This window comes from Sus scrofa, chromosome 2, assembly GCF_000003025.6.
Source record: "Sus scrofa isolate TJ Tabasco breed Duroc chromosome 2, Sscrofa11.1, whole genome shotgun sequence".
Taxonomy (NCBI): Eukaryota; Metazoa; Chordata; class Mammalia; order Artiodactyla; family Suidae; genus Sus; species Sus scrofa.
This window is the reverse complement of record NC_010444.4, coordinates 70,989,138-71,015,285: the sequence shown is the minus strand read 5'-3', so window position 1 is coordinate 71,015,285 and position 26,148 is coordinate 70,989,138. Positions and strand designations below refer to the sequence as shown.

The window sequence follows — 26,148 nt, the reverse complement described above, 5'->3', positions numbered from 1 at the left end:
ACAAATAGGCAGGCAGATGACTGGATGGGTGAATAGATGAACAGGTAAATGGATGGGTGGATGAGTTGATGGACAATGGGTGGGTGGGCAGATATACAGATAGGTAGATGAATGGATGGATGGGAAGATGGACAGGTAGCTGGCTGGTTGGCTGAGTAGATGAAAAAATGGATAGATAGTTGGGGATGGATGGATGGGTAGATGGCTGGATGGATAGATGTACAGATGGGCAGGCAAATGGCTGGCTGGATGAACAAACAAGTGGATGGATGAATGGATGAGTAGATGGAACAGGTGGGTGGATGCACAGATGAACAAATGAATGAACAAACTTTCCAAGTAGGGACCAGTGTCGGGGTTTGGGCACTTGTCTTAAATCTTGGGAAAGGGAGAATATTTGGGCTCCTCAAGGAGGCTGGGCCCCACAGTGGCTCCCTAGCAGCTCTTGGTGGAAAGCTTCACTCCATTATCTGGCAACAACCTCAGTCACGTGGTAGGCTCTTGGGAGAGGGAGCAAGACAGCTGACACCACAAGGGGAGTCCATGTGTAGAAGGACATCCAGAGAGGGAACTGTGGTTTTCCTTAAATCTTTTATCTTTGGACTGTATCAGAGGCACCTTCCCACAACAGTAAAAACCATCCCAGACATTTGAGAACTCAAGTTCATGACCCCAATCAGCCATTCCCTTGACTTCTGGCCACCTTTCTCATGTCTATAAAGTACAGAATAATAACTACTGTCATGAGTTATATTTAAGGGCCCGTAGGCACTGGCCTAAGCACACTGTGTGCCTCATCAGGCTGGGCTGAGAGGTGGGTATCACTGTCCCTGTTTTACGGATGAACTTGAGGTTCAGAGAAGTCAGGCCATTTGCCTGAGGACACACAGCCCAAGTCTGTCCTTACTACTGGCTGTAATAAACTCCAGGTTGCCAAGTGCTTTGGGGATAGGGGCAGGTTGCTGGGCCCTCCCTCTGCCCCCCCAACTTGTTCTGCGTGCCAAGCTCTCCATTAACTGGACCCTGTGTCCACAGGATGTGGTCCAGCCTGAACGAGTGGCTATGGCAAGAAAGGTTCTGGCTACCACCCAACAACTCATGGACTGAACTGGAGGACCGGGATGGCCTGGTCTTCGCCCACCCCCAGGACATGCTCATGGCCCTGCCCCTGGCTCTGGCCCTGGTGGCTGTGCGCTATGTCTTCGAAAAGTGAGTGTCCCCTGTGCCCCAGCCGGTTGCGGCCCCTCATCAGCCTTGTGCCAGCCCCATCTGCGTGCTTTATCCTCTTGTGTTCCTCCTCCCATCCCACCTCCCAGTGGAGCCTGGCTTTGAGTCAAAGTGCTTTTCTGGCTCCATCCTGCCCCTAGCTGTCACCATCCACACGCTGATGGTCTCTGGTGTTTGGGAACATCGGCTCTCAGCGTGCGGGCATCTTCAGAAAATGAGTGGGGGCCCTGGAGGGGGTGTGCCTGCATTGCTGACCTGGGGTGGGTCCGCCGAGGTCCCTCAGCCAGGTAGTAAGTGAAGAAACTCCTGCCCACTCCCCTCTCCCTCCGTCCTGTCTGGGCACCCTACCCCCGCCCGCCACCCCCTCTCCTCGCTCCTTCCAACCTTCCCTTCTGCTCTCCTTTATAGCCAAAGGAAAGGGCATAGGCACTCCAGCCGCCCTCCTGGGGACCCCCTCCACTCACCCCCAGCCTCCTGCAGCCTTGCACCCGGCCCCTGAGTATATGCCTCCTGCCCAGGTTCCCAGCCTCCTCCTGGTTGCCAGACCCTATGGATTTTCAGTCATTACTCATGGGACCCAGACGCTGCTGGTGATTCCGGAAAGATGATACCGCAATCCGGGTTCTTGTTCACGGCAGTCGAAGAATGAACGCCGTGAACACACAGGCAGCAAGCAAGCAAAGTCTTTATTAAAGGAAAGCAAATAGCTCCCAGGGCTGCCGGAAGCGGGGAGAAGAGCCCCCCTTCTCTATTGCCCTAGAGGGGTTTTTATTCCTTAAAGATGGGGGGGGGTACCAGGGTGGGGTCCAGAAAGATGTGGTTTTCTCCCACTGGCCTTGCTCAGTTACCTATGTCAATCCTTGTCCAATAGGGTTTTAGGGGTGGAATTGTCCTGTAAATCTCATAGTTTCTTTGTCCTTTTCTTCCCGTAATCTGAGTCATAGGGGATTAGTGATTAGTGTCCATCTGAACAGGTACAATCCCTGCAGTAAACAAGGCCTGTGGGGATGTTACGCCCTGGAGCCCTTAAGCCACAAATGTTCATCAGCAGCCATAGCAAAGAATGCATCGAAGCCCACGCTCCTACACTGACTACCTGAGTTAATATTCTGCCTCACCCGGGACTGGAATTCCTCCTCTCTCCCTGGCTGTCCATCTCCTGGGTCCCTTCCCTCTGTCCCAAGTGGTCCCACCTTTTCCTACTTGACCAACCCTGTGGCCAGAGCTCCCAGGATGCCCTGCCAGGCCTTTTGCTGCTAGACTCCCCACTGCCCTCCCCCCGGGGCCTGCATCCCACCACCCCCACCCCAGCTCCCCCCTCTGCCTGAGGGCCCCTCCCTTCCTCTACATCTCACTTGGAATTTCAGGTCCCCCGCCTTCTTTGTGACTCCATGGCCTTGGCACTCACTCCCCTGCAGTTCCTTCAAGGCTGGGTTCCTCCTCTCCCCCCCAGAGCCCTCTGGCCCCCACTTGGGAACCCTTCCTCTGTCCTGCCCTGACCACAGGGACATGGGAGCATTCTGCAACTTACTTTGTCTCTCCCGCTCATGAGGAGCTTCCTGGGGTCTGGGATCCCTGGACATGGGCTGGACTTAGGGAACCCAGGGAAAGTCCACTGACGTTGTATTTGAGCTCCTGCTCTGTGTCAGCCTTTGCTCTAAGCAGTTTGGGGTGTCCTAACTCAGCCCTCACCGCCATCTTGTGAGGTGGTACTGTAATTGTTCCAATTTTACTGGAGAGGAAAGAAAGGCACAGAGAGGTCAAGTGACCTGCCAGAGGTCACACAGCGGCTGGTCAGCTAGGTAGGATTGAGGCTTCATCTAAGGAATTCTGAAAGGGCCAACCCAGCCAGGCCTTGAATAGTGGGTCTGTTTTCCTGCAGATTTATCCCATGGCTCCAGCTGAGGTGGGAGTGTTAACTCCTTCCAAAGGTGTCCCTTGCCTTTCTAAAGGGCAGCAGTAGGGTTGGAAGTAGCTTTTTGTAGCTTTTTTTTTTGTCCGTGGCTTGCAGTGGCTTGATGTGGGATCTCAGTTCCCCAGACCAGAGACTGAACCCTGGCTGCAGTGGTGAAAGCACTGAATCCTAACCACTAGACCACCAGGGAATACCTGGAAGTAGCTTTTCTGGAGTCAAACCAAGTTAGAGGTTTTCCCCATTAAGAGAAAGTGATTCCTGGGAGTTCCCTGGTGGCCTAGCGGTTAAGGATCTCATGTTGTCACTGCTGCTGTGGAACAGGTTCCATCCCTGGCCCCGGAACTTCCACAAATCACAAGTGTGGCAAAAAAAAAGAAAGTGGGGGGGGAGAGATGGAGTTCCCATTATGGCTCAGCTGTAATGAACCCAACTAATATCCTTGAGGACTTGGGTTCGATTCCTGGCATGAGCTGAGGTGTAGGTTACAGACACAGCTTGGATCTGGCATTGCTGTGACTGTGCCATAGGCCAGCAGCTACAGCTCCGATTGGACCCCTAGCCTGGGAACCTCCATATGCTGCAGGTGTGGCCCTAAAAAGCTGGGAAAAAAAAAAGAGAGAGAGAGAGAGAGAGAAAGTCAGCCAGTCACTCACTGTGTCACCTTGGGCATGTTTCTGACCTCTCTGAGCTTCGGATTGCCCATCAGGACAATGGGGACAATAACAATAGGGTTGAGTGAACCAGCACATGAGATGGATTTGGACACATGCTTGGTAGATCCTAAGTGTTCAATAAATATCACTACCGTCCCATTCCCACCCCCAAGCCACTCCTGCCACCCAACATTCTGGAATCAGTTACTTCCTGGGCAGCTCTGAGCCTCAGTTTCCCCAAATGAAAGCCGCTATTGGGATGGCAGACATGCAATTCAGTCCTGACCTCTGGTCTTGGGGGCCCCCTTGTGGACAATGTGGTAATTGACCAGGGTCAGGGCCCCCGGCTCTTCTAAATGTCCGTGCTGGCCAGAGGGTGGGTGGCCTGAGAGGGAGCAGACCTTCTGCCCGTGGGGAGCCCCGAGCCTGGTGGGGAACAGTCCAATACCCAGGCCACCATGAGCTAGGCAGTGAGGGGACTCTCACCCCTTGTTTGGGATTGAGTGAAGGGTACCACAAAAGCTGACCTTCATCCCCTGTCCTTTAGATCCATCCAGATGCTTTTCTTAGCTTGGGCTCAGTCCAACAGCCAGGCTCCTCCCTCCAGGATCCCAAAATGTGACCTGGCCCCACTGAGCCTCAATTTCCCCACCGGGATTGACAGGCTCTGTCTCCCCCGCACCCAGATTCGTCGGTGTGCCCTTGAGCCGGCTGCTGGGTGTGCGGAACCAGAGGAAGCAGCCAGCGAAGCCCAATGCCACTCTGGAGAAACACTTCCTTAGTGGAGGGTGGAAACCCACGGAGGTAAGATCCCCTGACCCCCTCCCCCATCCCCATCGGCCTGCTTGGCTGCCCCTAGGGCTGGTAGGTGGCACCCTGGTTAGGGACAGGGAAATCCCAGAGCACCCTCAGTGCCCCCATCCCCCCTACCCCACTAAATCCCCCATCAGCAGCCCTGCTGCTCAATGGGCGGATCCTGGGACTGGAAGGGGTCGGGGATAGGTTTCTTTCCTGTGCTGGGGAGGAGGCCTAACTGTTCTGGGCCTTCCCCCAACCAGAGGCAGTCCTGTGACCCTCTCTCTATTCCCATCCGGGGTGTGACTGGGCTGCCTCCTGGAGGGAGGCAGGGGCCCAGTAGGCTCCATCCCCTGGGCAGGGTGGGGCAAGGAGTTGGCGGCAACTCTTGTAATCCTGCGATCCCCCTCATCCGTCTCCCTCTGCAGCTCAGGGTGGGAGGCAAGGTCTCCATCATCTGCCCTGGTGGAGGTGAGATCTGATGTTCCGGAGTGGGGGCAAGAAAACCTCTGTGGGAGGTTGCCCCCACCCCAGTCCCTTTAATCCCAGTCCACATCAGTCTCCTGCTTGTCTGTGAGCAGGTCTGGGTTTTTTTTTTGCGGGGGGGGGTTGTGGTGGCATGAAGAAATTCCCAGGCCGGGGATCAAACCCGCACCACAGCAGTAGCAATACTGAATCCCCAACCTGCTGAACCACCAGGGAACTCCCAGAACTGGGTTTTTCTAAGGCCTGTTTTGGGGGTCCCCACCCCATGAAACACACTACTCCCCCATCCCCATAGGTACACAACTGCACAGGCAAGGTCTGGGGCCCCAGGGGAGGGGGAAGCAGAGCTGGGTCCTGCCTGTCCTGGGACAGGAGCGGGAAGCCACCTCTGACCCTGGCGCCATCATCCCCTTCCCCAGCCCCAGATGAGCCTCCTGGCCACTCAGTGTGGCCTTACACTGCGGCAGACGCAACGCTGGTTTCAGAGACGCCGGAACCAGGAACGGCCCTGCCTGACCAAGAAGTTCTGTGAGGCCAGGTAAGGGTCGGGGTGGGCCTGGGGTATGTGTGTGTGTGTATGGGGGGGGGGTGTCTGCTCCTTTAGCAACTGCTTCATGGTCTTCCTCTCTGCCTGCAGCTGGAGGTTCACCTTCTATCTGTGTGCCTTCATCGGTGGAGTCTCAGTCCTGTACAATGTGAGTCTACCTGACTGCTCACCTGCCTGTCTACCTGTCCCACAAGCACCTACTATGTGCTGGGCCTGGACTGGAGTCGGGAGTGGGTGTGGGGGGTTGGGCTGAGGGAGAAACACATGCAGAAACACAAGAGAGGGTGAAGAGAATGTGGCCAGGTCTCAGTGAATGTCCATTCAATGGGTGCCTGTTGAGGACCTACTGTGTGTCAGGGCTGGCAATTCTAAATAAGTCCCTGGTCTACACGGAGAGCAGAGCTATAACCAGGCAGAGAACAGATGGCTGAGTGCGAACAGCACATCAAGAACCAGGGAGCCCCAAGGAGGCCCCAGACCTGGGGTGGGGGGGCTGGGTTCTAACCTTTGGGCAGCCTCAGACTTCCGCATCTTTCCAGGAGTCATGGCTGTGGGCGCCGGTAATGTGCTGGGAAAGTTACCCACAGCAGGTGAGTGGCAGGGGTGTTTGGAGGCTGGTGGGAGGACCAGGGTGGTCGGAGTTTTGTGGAGAAACCAAAGCTGGACATCACAGCATAATTCCCCTCCAAGCCTTACTCCCTAGTTTTACCTCCCCTGGGGAATGGAGAGGGTCCCAGGAGTCAGGAGCTGCCACAAAACCACTGTCCTTGATTATCTCTAGGGATGGGGAGCTCATCCCTTCCTCACTCATTGAGATCCATGTGTCATGGGTTTGAGCAAATGAAAAGGGCCCTGCCCCACACCCCATGGGAGCCTCCACTCCCCACAGCTAACCTTGCATGCCCTGCCGTAGCCCCTGAAGCCAGCCCTGTACCACTGGTACCTCCTGGAGCTGAGTTTCTACATCTCCCTGCTGATGACGCTGCCCTTTGACATCAAGCGCAAGGTGAGGCCAGGCCAAGAGTCTGGTGGAGAAAGTGATGCCTTAGAGTGGTGTGACCCAGTCCCAGGTGGGGAGCAGTGGCCTCACCCCACACCATGAGACGCTTGGTGCCTCAGCAGGAGGTGTGCAGTCCACAAGCCCAGCAACTCCCTGGGAGGGCCTGCTTCTAGTCCTGCTGGGTGGGACCCCTCTAACTACCCCGCCTCATCCCAGCTGTGACCATCTCCTGCAGGATTTCAAGGAGCAAGTGGCGCATCACGTCGTGACCATCACTCTGATCATGTTCTCCTATAGCACGAACCTGCTGCGCATTGGTTCTCTGGTGCTGCTACTGCACGACTCCTCGGACTACCTGTTGGAGGTGGGCCAGCCCGGGTCGCCGCCTCCCAGCCGCCCGGTCCCTCTCACCTCCACCTCCTCCAGCTGCCCCCTGAGTTGAGGCCCCACCCCCTTTCAGTCTTGCTGGGAGGTGAGGCCACACCGCTGTCAGCCTTCCTGGGAGGCGAAGCTTCTCATACACACCTCACGCTTTACCTTTCTAGGCAATTTTGGGTATAAGATCCCACTCCAACTTACCTGGCCGAGCCCCGTGGCACCTTTCCCCTGGGGGGGGAAGAGGCCCCTCCCTTCCCACCTGGTCCCTCCCCCCACCCCGCCCCGCCGCCCGGCCCCTACCCACCTGCGTCCATTGCTCTCTGCTGCCCTCTCCAGGCCTGTAAGTTGTTCAACTATACCCACTGGCGGCGTGTGTGCGATGCTCTCTTCATCATCTTCTCCTTGGTCTTCTTCTACACTCGCCTTGTGCTCTTCCCCACCCAGTGAGTCAGCCCTCCTGTTAGGGAGGCGGGAGGGTGCGACTGAGATCCTTGCCTCACCCTCGCTCGGTTCCCCAATCCAGGAAGCTGGGGTTGATGGCTGGGAGGCTCCCGGGAGGAGGCAGGGAAGGGTATTCCTGGCACGGGAGCACAACACACCCAAAGGCCCAGAGGTGGGAGAAACAGAAGACTGGGCTTAAGAGTTCCCGTCGTGGCTCAGTGGTTGACGAATCCAACTAGGAACCATGAAGTTGTGGGTTCAATCCCTGGCCTTTCTCAGTCGGTTAAGGATCCGGCGTTGCTGTGAGCTGTGGTGTAGGTTGCAGACTCGGCTCGGATTCTGCACTGCTGTGGCTCTGGCATAGGCCGGCGGCTACAGCTCCGACTAGACCCCTAGCCTGAGAACCTCCATGTGCCGTGGGAGCGGCCCTAGAAAAGGCAAAAAGACAAAAAAAAAAGAAAACACTGGGCTTAGTCATCATTTCACCATGAACGTGGACTGGGAGACGGGATGGGACCCCAGCTCATCTAAAGTCTTTGCCCGGAGTTCCCGTCGTGGCGCAGTGGTTAACGAATCCGACTAGGAACCATGAGGTGCGGGTTCGGTCCTGCCTTGCTCAGTGGGTTAACGATCCGGCGTTGCGTGAGCTGTGGTGTAGGTTGCAGACGCGGCTTGGATCCGCGTTGCTGTGGCTCTGGCGTAGGCCAGTGGCTACAGCTCCGATTCAACCCTAGCCTGGAACCTCCATATGCCGCCGAAGCGGCCCAAAGAAATAGCAAAAAGACCAAAAAAAAAAAAAAAAAAAAAAAAATAAAGTCTTTGCCCGGTAGTGTGCTGAGCCTCTCCCACCAAGCAGAGGGAACAATGTGAAGGTTCCTGCTGGCAAGGACCTGACACTGGTGGATGGGGAAATATAATATATAAGGCAAACAAGCAGGCTCTAGAATATGTCGGGCAGTGATTGTGCTAAAGAGAAAACCTTGGGAAGGTTGAATAGTTGGGATAAGGATGGTCAGAGAAGGCCTCACTGACAGTGTTGGTACCATGAGCCTGGAGGGAGGTGAGAGAGAAAACTCCTGATCATAGGGGAAGAGTGGTCCTGGGGGAAAGAAGGCAAGTGCAAAGGTCCTGAGGCAGGACCACGTCCAGCATGTTGGAGGAACAGAGAAGGCCTCTGTGGCAGGGTCAGAATGAGCAAGAGGGAGAGACGGAAGAGATGAGGGCAGAGAGATGATGAGACAGAGTTTGCAGGGCTTTATGGGCCTCTGGGAGAAGTTGGGCTTTTATCCCAAGCCAGGTGGAGGCCCTGGAAGGTTGAGCAGAGGAGGGGTGGATCTCAGCACTCACAGTCTCCCCCTGGTGGCTTCCAAGGGAATAGCTGGTGAGAGGTTGAAGCAGGAGCTGGAGGCCCAGGGCAGAGGCGACAGCACTGGTCCAGGTGGGCAGTGATGGGGCTCAACCAGAGCACGTGAGAGAAGTGGGTGGATGCCCTGAGAGTCGCAAGATGGGAATGGGCTCAGAGTTGCTGCTTGAAGATCAGGAGCTCAGCTCTGGCTGGGCTGGGTTTGAGGGGCCTGCAAATATCCCCGCCTCCCCATGGATAAGTGGACAAAGCAGTGGGCACCAGCCTGGTTCTGGAGAGAGATGTCAATGTCCAGTGTTGGCAGCCACGAGACCAGATGGGGTCACTGGGGATCAGGTGTGACCAGAGAGGCCCAGTCCTAAGGCCCCCAGAAGTTTGCATGGGAGCCTGCAGAGGAGACCGAGAGGGAGCAGCCATGACGTGGGAGGATGACAGCGTGGGGTCCCTGAGGTCATTCGAGGAAAGAGCCAGCTGGGTGCCTGCTGCCTGAGCGAGGCATGTGGGTCACTGCTGACCCTACAGCTGATCTGCATGAAGGGGGCGAGGCAAGGGGGCAGAGCTGTCTGAGGAGAAAGTGTGAAAGGATCACCCAGGAAGAAACGGAGCCACTAAGCAGCCCCTGGGGGTTCACAGTCCTGTTCTATGAATTTACTGGAACTGGGTGATGGAGGTATTGAAATGCCCAGCCGAAGACCACAGGTATCAATTGGGTAACAGGAGGGGGGGGCATAGAAGTTTCTGGAGCAGGGAAAGTCACGCACGGTAGAGATTCTGAGGGCTAGGGGCTACAGCAGCTAGCGAACCCCTGCCCCTCCCTCCTGCCCACCCACTGCAGGATCCTCTATACCACATACTACGAGTCCATTGCCCAGTCGGGCCCCTTCTTTGGCTACTACTTCTTCAATGCCCTTCTGATGCTGCTGCAGCTGCTGCATGTGTTCTGGTCTTGCCTCATCCTTCGCATGATCTACCACTTCATGAAGAAAGGCCAGGTATGGAGTTCCTGTTGCGGCTCAGCAGGTGAAGAACCCGACTAGGGAGTTCCCGTCATGGCACAGCAGAAATGAATCCGACCAGGCACCATGAGGTTGCGGGTTCGATCCCTGGCCTCGCTCAGTGGGTTAGGGATCCGGTGTTGCTGTGAGCTGTGGTGTAGGTTGCAGAGGCGGCTTGTGTCTGGCGTGGCTGTGGCTGTGGCTGACAGCTGTGGCTCTGATTAGACCCCGAGCCTGGGAACCTCACCTGACTAGTATCCATGAGGATGCAGGTCCCGTCGCCGGCCTTGCTCAGTGGGTTAAGGATCTGGCATTGCCATGAGCTGTGGTGTAGGTTGCAGAGGCGGCTGGGATCCTGCATTGGTGTGGCTGCAGCCTAGGCTGGCAGCTACAGGTCTGATTGGACTGCTAGCCTGGAAACTTCCATCTGCCACAGGTGCAGCCCTAAATAAAAGGGGTTAAAAAAAGATAAGGCCAGGTAGGGCCCGGGCTGGGCTAGGGTTGGCTGGTGTGTGCCTCTCCGGAGCCCCCCAGCGCAGCCCCCACCTCCCCCCTCCTCCCTGTTCCCCAGATGGAGAAGGACATTCGCAGTGACGTGGAGGAGTCCGACTCCAGTGATGGAGAGGTGGCCCAGGAGTGCCTGCCGCTGAAGAATGGGGCAGCTCACCAGCCCGGAGCAGCCCCCACTGATGGCCCACGGATCCGGGCCACAGGGCAGTTGGCCAAGGGGCCCCCAGCAGCCATGTAGCTGGCCGAGGACTGGCCACCAGGGGCTGCCCCAGCTCCCGGCAGTTTGGCCTGGTGGAGCTGCTGGACCAGCGGCCCTGGGGCCAACTCTGTGGAGACAGGGAGGGCCCTGCTCCTCGGGGTAGCGGGGAGAGGGCTGATGATCTGTCTCCACTCTCTTCCTTCTGCCCACCCTCCCTCTTTCCCTCAGGCAACTGGACAGCTGGGGGCAGCGGGCAGCCACAGGATGCTGCAGCCTGCCAGAGCCACCTCCAGGCTGCAGCCGGGGGACCGTGAAGAGCCCCAGGCTCAAAGGGGTCCAATAAAACTTGAACGGAGCCACTTTCTCTGCCCGAGCGCTTGTGTCCCTGTCACAGCTCCTCACTCATCCCCAGAAGCCCCAAGGTGGCCAAGACTGACATACCTCACCGACAGGACACACTACCACCTGAAGACACATGCCCACCCCGCCAGGGGACCCAGACAGCAAGCAGCGCAAGGAGAACCACCTCAGTCAAGTTCCCAATTCCCAGCCAAGGCCTTCGCCAAGCCACCTCCTTCCACCTCAAGACAGCCCTCGACCGCCCACTCCCAGACCCTGAGCAGAGATAAGACCAGGTGGAGTCCTTTGCCCAAGGTCACGCAGGTCTGGGCAGAGGGGAGTCACAGCTGTCCCTGAAGCCCCTGGTCAAGGCTGGCAGAACCCCATTCGCATGGTCCCCAGGGCTTCCCTGGAGGGAGGGAAATAGGAACTGGGGGTAACTTCCTGCAAGCTTCTCAAGGGTCTGCCTGGGCCAGTTTACTCTTTCCTCAGGAGCTACGCACGAGGGTGCCCCGCCCCACCCCCCAGAAATCACCACCACAAGGTCCCCTGCAGGGCCAGAAAGTGCAAGAAAGTTCAAGGGAACCCCAGAGACAGAGTCAGAGAAGGGGGGAGGACGGATCTCACCTTCTGTGGTTCTCAGCAAAGAGGAGAGGACAGGAGTTCCCACTGTGGCTCAGCAGGTTAAGAAGCCATGAGGATGCAGGTTCGATCCCTGGCCTCACTCAGTGGATTAAGGGTCTGGCGTTGCCGTGAGGTGTGGTGTAGGTCGCAGATGCAGCTCCGGTTCAACGTTGCTATGGCTGTGGTGGAGGCCAGCTCCAGCTCCAGGTCAACCTCTAGGCTGGGAATGTCCATATGCCGTGGGTGTGGCCCTTAAAAAAAAAAAAAAAGAGGACAGGTGTGGGGAGAGATGACAGGGAGGAGAAAGCTCCCTGCTCTGTCTCCACTCAGAGATGAGGATGGAGGGGAAGGACAGCAAAGCAAAGAGACTCAAGAGGCAGGTGTTGGGGACGCCAGAAACGGGAGCTAGAAAGATGAGGAGAGAACAAATGGAAGAGCTTCGGATGACACGGGAAGAAACACACAGACAGGAAAAGAGAAGAAACAAAATAATGCCATTTGCTGCAACATGGATGGACCCGGAGATGATCAGACCAAGTGAAGCAAGTTAGAGAAGGAACAAATACCATATGAGAGCCCTTATATGTGGAATCTAACAAAAAATGATACAAAAGAACTTATTCACAAAACGAAAACAGACTCAGATTTTGAAACCAAACGTAAGGTTTCCAAAGGGGAAAAGGCGGGGGGGGGGGGAGGAGATAAATTAGGAGTTTAGGATTAACATACACAGCACTGTATATAAAATAGGTGGGTAACAAGGATCTATTGTACAGCGCAGGGAAATCTACTCAAAACTGTAATAACCTGGAGTTGTCGTGGCACAGTGGAAATGAATCGACTAGGAACCATGAGGTTGCGGGTTCAATCCCTGGCCTCGCTCAGTGAGTCAGGGATCCAGCAATGCCGTGAGCTATGGTGTAGGCTGGCAGCTACAGCTCCAATTCAACCCCTAGCCTGGGAACTTCCATAGGCCATGGATATGGCCCTAAGAGAAAAAAAAAGCAATCACAAAATGGTGTATTGCCTAGATTGTTCAGGCATGAACATCTAGCGAGTAGGATTATTTCTTTAATACACAGAAAATAAACACAAAATTCAGAAGGGGGATAAGTTTCCTTTGATCTTGAGAGGCAGGAGGATGGGATTCAGATAAACAAATTACTGTCACTGTTCTAGCTTTTGACATTGGGAGATGTAGTGACAGATACTATATTATTAATAAATACAGCTTAAAAGTGATATGCAGGAGTTTCATGGTGGCCTAGCAGTTAAGGACTTTCTATTGTCACAACTGTGGCTCAGGTTACTGCTGTGGCTTGGGGTCAATCCCTGGCACAGGAACTTCCAGATGCCACAGGCAAGGGATAGGCAAAAAGATAACCAGCAGAAGGGGAGAAAATATTTGCCAACCATGTATCTGAAAAGGGCCTAGTACTCATAATATATAAAGAACACTTACAACTCGACAACAACAACAAAAATTTAAAGATGGGCAAAGGACTTAAATTGTCCTTCCTCCAAAGATAGATAAAAAGACAATAAGCACATGAAAAAGTATTCGACATCATTAGTCCCAGGGAAATGTAAATCAAAACCACAGGATACCACTGTACACCCATAACCATGAAAGCAGAAAAACAAAAACCAGTGTTGGTGAGGATGTGGAAAAATGGGAACAACTCTTGTCATTGTTGGTGGGAACTTCCACACGCTGCAGGTGCAGCCAAAAAGAGAGAGAGAGAAGGCAGAAACAAATCAGTGGCATAGAAGAGACAGCCCAGATAGAGGCCCACATAAATACAGTCAGCTGAACTTTTGACAACAGAGCAAAGTCAATACAGTGCAGCAAAGAGAGCCTTTCAAAAAATGGTGCTGGAATGACCAGACTCCACAAGCAAAAAGATGAATCCAGACACAGATGATACACCCTCTACAAATCAATTCAGAATGGATCACAGTCCTACCTAAATGTAAAATGCATAATGTTATTGGCATTCCCATTGTGGCTCAGCAGGTGAAGGACCTGAGGTTGTCTCCATGAGGATGCGGATTCGATCCCCAGCCTTGCTCAGTGGGTTAAGGACCCGGTGTTTCTGCAGGCTTTGGAGTAGTTCACAGATGTGGCTTGGATCTAGAGTTGCTGTAGCTGCGTCCCTGCTTCAGGGTTTTTTTGTTTTTAGGGCCCACCTGCGGCATATGGAGGTTCCCAGGCTAGGGGTCAAATTGGAGCTACAGCTGCTGGCCTACATCACAGCTCACAGCAACACCGGATCCTTAACCCAACTGAGCAAGGCCAGGGGTTAAACCCACAACCTCATGGCTCCTAGTCAGATTTGTTTCTGCTGCGCCACGACAGGAACTCTGGGTGATGATTTTTTGACATAATAACAAAGGCATGATCCATTCAAGAAAGAATTGATAAGCTGGATTTTTTTTTTTTTTTTTTTTTAAGGGCCGCACCAGCAGCAAACAGAAGTTCCCAGGCTAGGGGTTGAATCAGAGATACAGCTGCCAGCCTACCATTGCCACAGCAATGTGAGATCCAAGCTGCAACTGAGACCTACTCCACAGCTCACAGCAATGCTGGACCCCGATCCACTGAGCGAGGCCAGGAATCGAACACATACCCTCATGAATCCTAGTCAGATTCTTAACCCACTGAGCCACCACAGGAATTCCAAGCTGGACTTTATTGAAATTACAATTTTTTTTTATTTTTTTATTTTTTTTTTTTGTCTTTTTGCCATTTCTTGGGCCGTTCCCACGGCATATGGAGGTTCCCAGGCTAGGGGTCGAATCCAAGCTGTAGCCACCGGCCTACACCAGAGCCACAGCAACTCGGGATCCAAGCCGCATCTGCAACCTACACCACAGCTCAGGGCAACGCTGGATCCTTAACCCACTGAGCAAGGCCAGGGATCAAACCCGCAACCTGATGGTTCTTAGTCGGATTCGTTAACCACTGCGCCACGACGGGAACTCCCGAAATTAAAATTTTTGACTCTGTGAGAAACACTATTAAGAGAAGATGGCACAAACTGGAGAAAATAATTGCAAAAACATGTAAAGAACTGTTATCTAAAATCCACCAAAAAACTCAAAACCACAGTAAGGAAACAAAACAACCCAATTAGAAAACGGCCCAAAGAGCTTACCAGACACCTCACTAAAGACGATATACAGATGGCGGGAGTTCTTGTGATGCAGCAGACATGAATCCAACTAGGAACCATGAGGTTTCAGGTTCAATCCCTGGCCTTGCTCAGTGGGTTAAGGATCTGGCATTGCTGTGACTGTGGCAAAGGACACGGCTGTAGCTTCGATTCGACCCCTAGACTGGGAACCTCCACATGCCTTGGGAGTGGCCCTAAAAAAAAAAGACAAAAAAAAAAAAAAAAAGAAGAAGAAGATACACAGATGGCAAATAAGCACAGGAAAATACATACGGCATCAAAGGAAAAAGTGTAGGAGTCCCAGCTGTGGTGCAACGGGATCAGCAGCATCTTGGGAACACTGGGACACAGGTTCGATTCCCAGCCCAACACAGTGGGTAAGGGAATCCGATGTTGCTGCAGCTGCAGCTTAGGTTGCACCTGGGACTTGGATCAGATCCCTGGCCCAGGAACTCCATATGCCGCGGGTCAGCCAAAAAAAAATAAAAGAAAGAAAAAAGGCAAATTAAAACTACAATAATGCAGTAACGTGGATGGACCCAGAGGCTATCATACTAAGTGAAGGAACTCAGAAAAAGAAAACTATCATATGTTACTGCTTATATGTGGAATCTGAAAAAACGATACAAATGAATCCATTTACAAAACAGAAATATACTCACAGACATAGAAGACAAACTTTTAGTTACCAAAGGGGAAAGGGGAGAGGGGCAAATTAGGAAGTTGGGATTAACATATACATATTACTATATATAAAACAGGTGTCCAACAAAATGTTTACTATATAGCACAGGGAACTAGATGCAATATCTTGTAATAACTTATAATGGAAGAGAACTGGAAATAGAATATACATATGACATATATATATATGTCACAGTGATATACACTTGAAATTAACATAATATTGTAAATCAGGTATATTTCAATCAATCAATTAATAAACAATAATGAAATTCCAGTCATCAGACAAATAAGTGCTAGGGATGGAATATACATGATAAATATAACTAACACTGTTGTATGCTATACATGCAAGTTGTTGAAAGAGTAAATCCTAAGAGTTCTTATTCCAAGGAAAAAAAAAAACCTTCCCTATTTCTTTAATTTTGTATCTATATGTGATAAGTGCTGTTTACTAAACTTACTGTGATTTAAGTCTCACCACGCTATACAACTTAAGCTTCTACACTGCTGTATGTCAACTACATCTCAACAAAACTGGAAGGAAAAAAAATGAGATATTGCTACACACCTGCTAGAACACCCAAACTCCAGAACACTGATAACACCAGATGCTGGAGGACATGGAGCAACAGGAACCCTCATTCACTGCTGGTGGGAATGCAACCCTTTGGAAGGTAGTTTTGAGGTTTCCTACAAAACTACACTGTTGGCATTCCTGTTATGGCTCAGCAGTAATGAACCCAGCTTAGCACCCATGAGGATTTGGGTTTGATCCCTGGCCTCGCTCAGTGGGTTAAGGATCTGGCATTGCCTCGAGCTGCAGTGTAGGTCACAGATATGGCTCAGGTCTGGTGTTGCTGTGGCTGTGGTGGAGGCCGGCAGCTGCAGCTCTGATTTGACCCCTAGCCTGGGAACTTTCATATGCCTCAGGGGTGGACAAAAAAAAAAAAAAAACTATTGGTGGGAATGTAAATTGGTGCAGCCACTATGAAGAACAGTATGGAGAAAACTAAAAATAGAGTGACTCTGGAGTTCCTGTTGTGGCGCAGTGGTTAACGAATCCAACTAGGAACCATGAGGTTGCAGGTTCAATCCCTGCCCTTGCTCAGTGGGTTAAGGATCCAGCGTTGCCATGAGCTGTGGTGTAGGTTGCAGACGGGGCTTGGATCCCGCGTTGCTGTGGCTCTGGTGTAGGCCGGAGGCTACAGCTCCAATTTGACCCCTAGCCTGGGAACCTCCATATGCCGTGCAAAAAGACAAAAAAAAAAAAAAAAAAATAGAGTGACTCTATTATCCTGCAGTCCTACTCCTGGGTAGATTGTCAGAGAAAATTCTAATTGAAAAGACACATGCATCACGACTGTCACTGCAGCACTATTTACAAGAGCCAAGACATGGAAGCAACCTAAATGTCCATCAACAGAAGCGTGGAAAAAGATGTGGTGCATATATACGATGGAATATTACACAGTCATAAGTGAGAATGAAAAAATGACCTTTGCAGCAGCTTGGATGGACCTAGAGATTATCACACTAAGTGAAGTAATACAGATACAGAAAGACAAATATTGTATGATACGGCTTATATGCAGGATCTTAAAAAATGAGACAAATGAACTTATTTACAAAACAGACCCACAGAAATAAAAATAAATAAATTTATGGTTACCAAAGGAGAAAGGAGATACAGAAGAAATAAATTAGGAGGTTGAGATCAACATACACACATTACTATATACATATAAAATAGATAACCAATAAGGACCTTCTGTATAGCACAGGGAACTACACTTGGTGTTTTATAATAACCTATATGGCAAATGAATCTGAGAAAGAATAGATATATGTACATGTATAACTAAATCAGTTTGCTGTACACAAAAACCCAACACAATATGGTGAATCAACTATACTTTAATTTTTTAAATGTCTCAACATTTCTTAAATTTGAAAAAAAAATGGAGTTCCCACTGCAGCTCACCAAAATGAACCCAGCTAGTAACCATAAGGACGCAGGTTCGATCACTGACCCTGCTCAGTGGGTTAAGGATGTGGAGTTGCTAGGGGCTGGGGTGTAGGCTGGCAGCTTCAGCTCTGATTCAACCCCTAGCCCGGGAATGTCTATATGCCATGGGTGCGGCCCTAAAAAGAAAAAAAAAAAAATCAATCATAGGCTTCAAAAAAGGAGGAAAAAAAAGAATTTTTTCTTGCAGGATGCAAAATAGCTCAGGAGTATCTCCCACAGAGCAGCACAAAGAGACGGCTTCTCTCTCATAGGTCCTATTTCTTTCAAACACATGGAATATAGATTCCCCACAGACCAACATCTGTCTAAAGTAGGAAGAGAAGAAAAGAATGAAGAAACTGAAAGAGAGGCCTTATTTGAGAGAAAGGACGGAAAGAGGGAAGGCTGGAACAGTCTCAGAACTGAAGAAACTCATGAGCACCCAGATTGAAAGAGCCCACTGTGAACCAAAGCAAGCGAATTTCCTAAGTCCCACACTGAGTCCCACACTGAGACTTAGTGGAATGAAGTTCCAAGCTATTAAGGACAAAGCCACCAGAGGAATAACGCAGATTTCCTACAGGAGAGCAGCAGTTGGAGAGCAGAATTTTTAATCAGGACAACGGATTCCTGACAACAGAGGCTCACAGGAAGTTCCCGTCGTGGCTCAGTGGTTAACGAACCTGACTGTATCCGTGAGGATGCGGGTTCGATCCCTGGTCTTGCTCAGTGGAGAAAGGATCTGGCGTTGCCATGCGTTATGGCGTAGGTTGAAGATGCAACTCGGATCTGGCATTGCTACAGCGTGGCATGGGCTGGCATCTGTAGTTCCAATTTGAGCCCTAGCCTGGGAAACTCCATATGGGGCCCTAAAAAGACAAAAAAGACCAGAAAGTATATATATATTTAAGCCAAAAATTCCATTCCCATCTAAGCTACTGTCTGAGAGTAAGGATGCCATAATGACATTTTCAGACAAACACGATCCCTCTGTGAAAGAGCTACTGACATGTGAATGGGGGGGTGGCGCCACTTTCAAGATCTAGTCTTAAGTTTCTGACTATGCCCAAAGCATGTTCTCCCCTTAAAAAGGTTTCACACTCCTTTAGCCCTCTCCACTGGCCAGTACCCAGGCATCAGCTCCCAGAGCCCTGGCTTTAGACACACAGGCTCTGTGCAACTTTACTTCTTTTTGTTTTACTCTTTATTTTGAAATAATTTCAGATATAGAAAAGTTGGGAGGATAATATTAAAAATTCTGACATACTCTTCAATTTTCCTCTAAGGTTAACATCTCACCACATCTCCACCATCTGCATCATCCCCATCATCCCCATCAGCTCCATCACCTCCACCATTTCTATCATCCCCATCATCTCCATCTCCATCACCTCCACCTTCTCTATCATCCCCATCATCTCCATCTCCATCACCTCCACCTTCTCTATCATCCCCATCATCTCCATCTCCATCACCTCCACCTTCTCTATCATCTCCATCTCCTCCATTGTCTCCTCTTCCTCCTGATCTCTCCCCCCATTGCACTCATACATATACACATAGACATGGACTATTCTCTTTGATAAAAAATATTTTTATGGCTGCACCCACAGCACATGGATGTTCCCAGGATAGGGACGGATTCCGAGCCTTGACTGAGACCTGAGCTGCATCTGTGACCTGAACTGAAGCTTCGGCAACACCGGATCCTTTCCCAAGGCAAAGGGCAGAGACTCAAACTCGCACCTCTGCAGTGACTCCAGCTGCTGCAGTCAGATTCGTAACCCACTGTGCCATAGCAGGAACTCCACCTGTACCTTTTTCTAAGAGAATAACTTTCAGGCGTGATGCCCATTAACCCTTAAACACTCAGCCTGTGTTTCCTGAAAACAGGGACATTTCCTTACGTAACCAGAAGAGTTATCAAAAGCAGGAAAATGAAGTTCCCATTGTGGCTCAGTGGTCAACGAATCCGACTGGGAACCATGAGGTTGTGGGTTCAATCCCCGGCCTTGCTCAGTGGGTTGATGATCCGGCGTTGCCATGAGCTATGGTGTAGGTCAAAGATGCAGCTTGGATCCCGAGTTGCTGTGGCTCTGGTGTAGGCCAGCGGCTACAGCTCCAATTAGACCCCAAGCCTGGGAACCTCCATGTGCCATGGGAGCAGCCCTAGAAAAGGCAAAAAGACAAAAAAAAAGAAGAAAAAAAGAAAAGCAGGAAAGTTAGCACTGATACAAGGCTATTATCCAATCTACAGACCATCAGAGTTTTCCAACTGTCCCACTCATACGCCATACAGGATGCAACCCAAGGTCACAGAGTGCATTTAGTTATCACTTGTCTCATCAAGAGTCTCTTCGGCGTTCCCGTCATGGCACAGCAGAAACGAATCCCACTAAGAACCATGAGGTTGCGGGTTCTATCCCTGGCCTCACTCAGTGGGTTAAAGATCTGGCGTTGCCATGAGCTGTGGCGTAGGTCACAGACGCAGCTTGGATCTGGTGTTGCTGTGGCTCTGGCGAGGGCGGCAACAACAGCTCCAATTAGACCCCTAGCCTGGGAACCTCCATGTGCCACGTGTGCGGCCCTAGAAAGACAAAAGACCAAAAAAAAAAAAAAAGTGTCTCTTCGATTTCATTTAATCTGGAAGAATTTCTCAGGCCCTATGTCTTGCATGACTTTACGTCCTGATCAACAGAGGTCAACCCTCTTCAGACACACACTGTTGTCACATCCTAGGTGAATATACAACGTCCCACACAGGGGATTTGATCAGGCCACTGGTGTCCCAGGAAAGGTTGTGGCTCATCCGTGGAGGGCAGGGCTGTGAGGAGCCTGCTGGGTGGAGCTGAGGTCTCTGAGAGCCTCCCATGGCACCCCAGAGCCCTCAGATCACTCAGAGGAGCCCAAGGGCATCCCAGGGGAAAACGAGGCATGGGAGCAGAGTTGCAGCTACAGGAACAGAAGGACCAGCCTGGAATCCCCCAGGACACACTGGTGAATAGGCATCCACAGCATCGCACAGCTCCAGACAGTCCTGTGCCCCCTCACAAGGAGTGCTGCTTCTAGTCCTGCCCCCTGCCTCCAGTCAGTCCTTCCTGTGCCTGTGGGCTTCCCCTTTCTCTAGGACATGCAGACATCATCAGCACCTTCAGACTCACCCACCTCAGCCCAGGCAGTGAGAGCCTCTGCTGCCCAAAATGCGATGGTGGCGTTCCAGCTGCTCTCCTAGAGGAAGCAACGTTAGGGCATCAGGTCTTTCCTCTGTTCGCCCACATCTGATACAAGCACTCCTGGATCCTGCCTGACCTGAAGGTGTCCTGTCCAGAGCCAGGAGCCCTTGGAATTCTGGTCACCTCTGTTCACTGAGGCCCATGATGCTTACATCCTACCCACGCTCCTATTTGTTCCCCAGAGTGTGTGTGTCTTCAGGTGTTTTTCTCCACGTTCTAGGGACTTAGGCATGCTGTCCTGTGTGTCCTGTGGGCCCAGGCCTATAACATGTGTGTTTGTGTGCTTTTCTCTCTTTCTTTGTTTCTTTCTGGTTTTTTTTTTTTTTTTTTTTTTCTTTTTAGGACCACACCCATGGCGTATGAAAATTCTGAGGCTAGGGGTTGAATTGGAGCTACAGCTGCCGGCCACAGCAACTCTGTATCCGAGCTGCATCTGCAAACGACACCACAGCTCACGGCAACGCCAGACCTTAACCCACTGAGTGAGGACAGGGGTCAAACCCACATCCTTATGGATACTAGTTGGCTTTGTTTCCACTGCGCCACAACGGGAACTCGTGTGTGTGTGTGTGTGTGTGTGTGTGTGTGTGTGTGTGTGTGTGTGTCTGTGTGTGTGTGTTTGTGTGCATGCGCTTTATATGAGGTTGATTTTTTTCTTAATAGGCTTCTGTGCATCTTTATAGGGGGCCTGTATGGAGGGCCCATGAGCCTTCTCCAATGGTGCTGAAAGTTCACCATTCAAGACCCACATCCACCCAATCTTCCAACTGAGGTAAGGCTACTCCTCCAGGAAGCCTTCTTGGATTGCCCCACCTCCTCTTCAACTGGGAGATGCCACACCCATGCCTGTGCCTTCAAGCTCCCAGCACCTCCCCACCACATGGCCCTGCAAAGCCTACCCTTACCTGTACAGATCCTAGAATCACAGTCCAGGACTGAGAGTCCATCTGCCGGGCCAGGACCTACTAACCGGACAACAGGCACCCAGCCAGGCACTGAGGCTGCGCTCAGTCAGAGGGGACCAGGAAGTGCCCAACAGAGAAAACCCAATGCCACAAGAAATAAGGAAATAACAGATTAAAGACAGGAGTTTCCGTTGTGGCTCAGTGGTTAATGAACCTGACCAGCATCCATGAGGACGTGGGTTTGATACCTGGCCTTGCTCGGCAGGTTAAGGATCTGGCATTGTGAGCTATGCTGTAGGTCACAGACACAGCTTGGATCCCACATTTCTGTGGCTGTGGTGTAGGCCAGCGGCTATAGCTCTGATTCGACCCCTAGTCTGGGAACCTCCATATGCTGTGAATGTGGCCCTAAAAAAAAAAAAAAAAAAAAAAAAAAAAAAAAAAAAAAAAAAAGACAAAAAGAAATTGACAAAACAGAAAGCAAAGGGACAAAAACGACAAGAATAAAACCAAACTCTGACCCTTTGGGAACATTAATGAGGTAAATCCCTGAAGAGAATGAGCAAGGAGGAAGTGAAGATTTTAAAATATAGAGGAGGCGGTTAAGAATAACTGTGTGTAGGAGTTCCCACTGTGGCTCAGTGGGTTACAAACCCAACTAGTATCCATGGGGATGCAGGTTCGATCCCTGGCCTTGCTCAGTGGGTTAAGGGCCCAGCACTGCCACAAGCCGGGTAGGTTGCAGATGCGGCTCGGATCCTGTGTCTAATTCTGGTGTAGACCAGCAGCTGCAGCTCTGATTCGACGCCTAGCCTGGGAACCTCCATATGCTGTAGGTGTGGCCCTAAAAGGAAAAAAAACAAAACGAATAACTGTGGGTCAAAAAAGAGGAGAGCAGAGTTCCCATCGTGGCTCAGTGGTTAACGAATCCGACTATGAACCATGAGGTTGCAGGTTTGATCCCTGGCCTCACTCAGTGGGTTAAGGATCCAGCATTGCCATGAGCTTGGTGTAGGCTGCAGATGAGGCTTGGATCCTCATGTAATTGTGGTGTAGGCTGGGGGCTACAGCTCCGATTATACCCCTAGCCTGAGAACCTCCATATTGGTGGGTACAGCCCTAGAAAATACAAAAGAAAAAAAAAAGGAGGAGAGATAACAAGTGCTGGCAAGGATGTAGAGAAAAGAGAACCCTGGTACACTGCTGATGGGAGAGTAAATTGCTACAGCCACTATGGAAAATAGTAAGGAGATTCCTCAAAAAATTAAAAATAGAACTTCCATATGATCCAGCAATCCCACCTCTGGGTTTTTGTCTGCAGGAAACAAAATCACTATCTTGAAAATATACATGCAGCCACATGTTCAATGTAGCATTATTTATAATAGCAAGATGTGGAAGCAACCTAAATGTCCCTCAAAAGATGAATTGGGAGTTCCCACTGTGGCATAGTGGGTTAAGGATCTGGCATTGTCACTATAGCGGCTATGGTCACTGCTGTGGCTTAGGTTCAGTCCCTGGAACTTCCACATGCCATGGGCATGGTAAAAAAGATAAAGTGCTCTGGAGTTCCTGCCGTGGTGCATGAGGTTAAGGGTCCGGCATTGTCTCCGCAGCATCGTAGTTCACAGCTGTGGAATGGATTTGGTCCCTGGCCCAGGAATTTCCATAAGCCACAGGTATAGCTAAAAAAAAAACAAACAAAACAGCTCTTTTTTAAAAAAATGGATAAAGAAGATGTGATATCAGAGTTCATATTGTGGCTCAGTGGTAACAAACCCAATTAGGATAAATGAGGATACAGGTTCGATCCCTGGCCTTGATCAGCCGGCTAAGGATCCAGCACTGCCATGAGCTGTGGTGTAGGCCACAGACACGGCTTGGATACCATGCTGCTGTGGCTGTGGTGTAGGCTGGCAGCTATAGCTCCAATTTGACCCCTAGCCTGGGAACTTCCATATGCTGCAAGTATGGCCCTAAACAAACAAACAAACAAAAAGATGTGATATGTTTACAGTGGAATACTATTCAGCCATAAAAAAGGAAACCCTACTATTTAGAACAACTTGGATAGACCTTAAGGGCATTATACTAAGTGAAATAAATAAGACAAAGACAAATATTATATGATCTCACTTATATGCAGAATCCAAAAAAAAAAAGCAGACTCATAGATACAAAGAATAAATTGGTGGGTGCCAGAGGTGGGGGAGAGGGTGGAGTGGGCAAAATGTGTGAAGCGATTTTTTTAAAATCACAGAAACTATATGTCAATAAATTGGAAAATCTAAATGAAATGAATACATTTGTGGGGAAACATAAAATGCTAAAATTGTATCAAGAAGAATCAGAAAATTTGACTAGACCCATAAATTTTTTTTTTTTTTTTTTTTTTGTCTTTTTGCTATTTCTTTGGGCCGCTCCCGCAGCATATGGAGGTTCCCAGGCTAGGGGTCGAATTGGAGCTGTAGCCACTGGCCTACGCCAGAGCCACAGCAACTCGGGATCTGAGCCTCGTCTGCAACCTACACCACAGCTCACGGCAACGCCGGATCGTTAACCCACTGATCAAGTGTAGGGACCGAACCCGCAACCTCATGGTTCCTAGTCGGATTCGTTAACCACTGCGCCACGACGGGAACTCCTAGACCCATAAATGTTAATGAGCTGGAAACACTGGGAAAAAAATATTCTCTCTCCCTAAAGCACAAAACCTAGAGGATTTTACAGTCAAGTTTTATCACCATTAGAGGTAGCAGCTGATTCCCATCTTAATCAGACTGATATCAAGAATTTCGTTTGTTTTATTTTATTTCATTTTTTTGTCTTTTTGTCTTTTCTAGGGCTGCTCCTGTGGCACATGGAGGTTCCCAGGCTAGGGGTCTAATCCGAGCTGTAGCCGTTGGCCTACACCAGAGCCACAGCAACTCGGGATCTGAGCCGCGTCTGCAACCTACATCACAGCTCACAGCAACGCCGGATTCTTAACCCACTGAGCAAGGCCAGGGATTGAACCCACAACCTCATGGTTCCTAGTCAGATTCATCAACCACTGTGTCACAACGGGAACTCCCTGATATCAAGAATTTTAAAAAAGGAGTTCCCTGGTGGCTCAGTGGATTAAATATCCAGCTTTGTCACTACAGTGGCTCAGGTCACTGCTGTGGTGCAGGTTCAGTCCCTGGCCTGGGAACTTCTACATGCCACACGCATAGCCAAAAATAAAAAAATTAAAAAAAAAAAGGATTTCTAACAAAGGTGAGGGGATAGAATTCCCAGCTTCTTTTAAGAGGATAATAAAGCCTATAAACTAAAATCAGATAGGGTGACAATAGAGATGAACCCCGAAAATATTCTGCTAAGTGAAAGAAGCCAGACACAAAAGGTGACATTTATGATTCTGTTTATATGGAAGATCCAGAATAGGTAAATCTACAGAGACAAAAAGCAGATTGGTGGCTACCTGGGGCGGGGAGGAGGGGGGGAAAGGGGGCAACTGTGTAATGAGTACAGGGGTTTCCTTTTGGGTGATGGGAAGATGTTGTAACCACACAGAGGTAGTGGTGGTTGCACAACACTGTGAGTGCATAAATGCCCCTGAATTGTCTACTTTCAAAAGGTTAATTTTGTTCATGGGAATTTCTCCTCAGTGAAAAAAGCACATGAGAACATGGAACAAGCTAGGAAAATTCGGACCAATTTTCAATAATGTCCACAGAAGCAAAAATCCTAAATAAAATGTTGCTACCCACAAGACATGGATGCAACCTAACTGTCCATCGACAAATGAATAGGTAAAGAAGATGTGGTACATATATGCAATGGAATACTACTCAGCCATAAAAAAAATGAAATAATGCCATTTGCAGCAACATGGATGCAACTAGAGATTATCAGACTAAGAGAAGTCAGACAGAGAAAGACAAATATCATATGATATCGCTTACATGTGGAATCCATAAAAATGATACAAGTGAATTTATTTACAAACTAGAAATAGACTCACAGACATAGAAAAAACAGGAGTTCCCATCGTGGCGCAGTGGTTAACAAATCCGACTAGGAACCATGAGTTTGCGGGTTTGATCCCTGGCCTTGCTTAGTGGGTTAAGGATCCAGTGTTGTCGTGAGCTGTGGTGTAGGTTGCAGACGCGGCTCGGATCCAGCTTTGCTGTGGCCCTGGTGTAGGCCAGCGGCTACAGCTCCGATTTGACCCCTAGCCTGGGAACCTCCATATGCCACAGGAGCGGCCCAAGAAATGACAAAAAGACAAAAAGAAATCTTCCTTACAACTATATTAAATGAATTCCTTCCACAGTTCATATGTTTATAACATAAGTATAACAAAAAAATTAAAAAGCAAAAAAAATGTGACAAAAGGTAAATTTTAAGAATAAAATTCCTTTAACGAAAAAGAAAAAACAAACTTAGGGTACCAAAGAGGAAAGGGAAGAAGGGATAAATTGAAAACCTAGGATTAATGGATACGCACTACTGTATATAAAATAGATAACCAACAAGACCTACTGTTCGTACAGCGAACTATACTCAGTAGCTTGTAATAACCTATAATGGGAAAATAATCTGAAAAAGAACATATATATATATATATATATATATATATATATATATATATATATGAATCACTTTGCTATGCACCTGAAATTAAC

At 50.0% G+C, this 26,148-nt stretch overlaps 1 protein-coding gene across 2 annotated transcripts in view; it reads left to right on the top strand.

Moving 5' to 3' along the window:
• Positions 1–10,868, top strand: part of CERS4 (ceramide synthase 4) — a 43,551-nt gene extending 32,683 nt beyond the window's left edge. The window contains exons 2-11 of one of the 2 annotated variants that reach the window (XM_005661256.3): positions 1,036–1,209; positions 4,482–4,599; positions 5,496–5,614; positions 5,714–5,771; positions 6,163–6,213; positions 6,537–6,629; positions 6,859–6,987; positions 7,338–7,444; positions 9,641–9,797; positions 10,372–10,868. In XM_005661256.3, the coding sequence (XP_005661313.1) occupies positions 1,037–1,209; positions 4,482–4,599; positions 5,496–5,614; positions 5,714–5,771; positions 6,163–6,213; positions 6,537–6,629; positions 6,859–6,987; positions 7,338–7,444; positions 9,641–9,797; positions 10,372–10,548 (1,182 nt within the window). In that variant the 5' untranslated portion in view covers position 1,036 and the 3' untranslated portion in view covers positions 10,549–10,868. Of the gene's footprint in view, positions 1–1,035; positions 1,210–4,481; positions 4,600–5,495; positions 5,615–5,713; positions 5,772–6,162; positions 6,214–6,536; positions 6,630–6,858; positions 6,988–7,337; positions 7,445–9,640; positions 9,798–10,371 lie in introns of those variants that run through there. The other variant, NM_001167631.1, reaches the window with a different exon arrangement.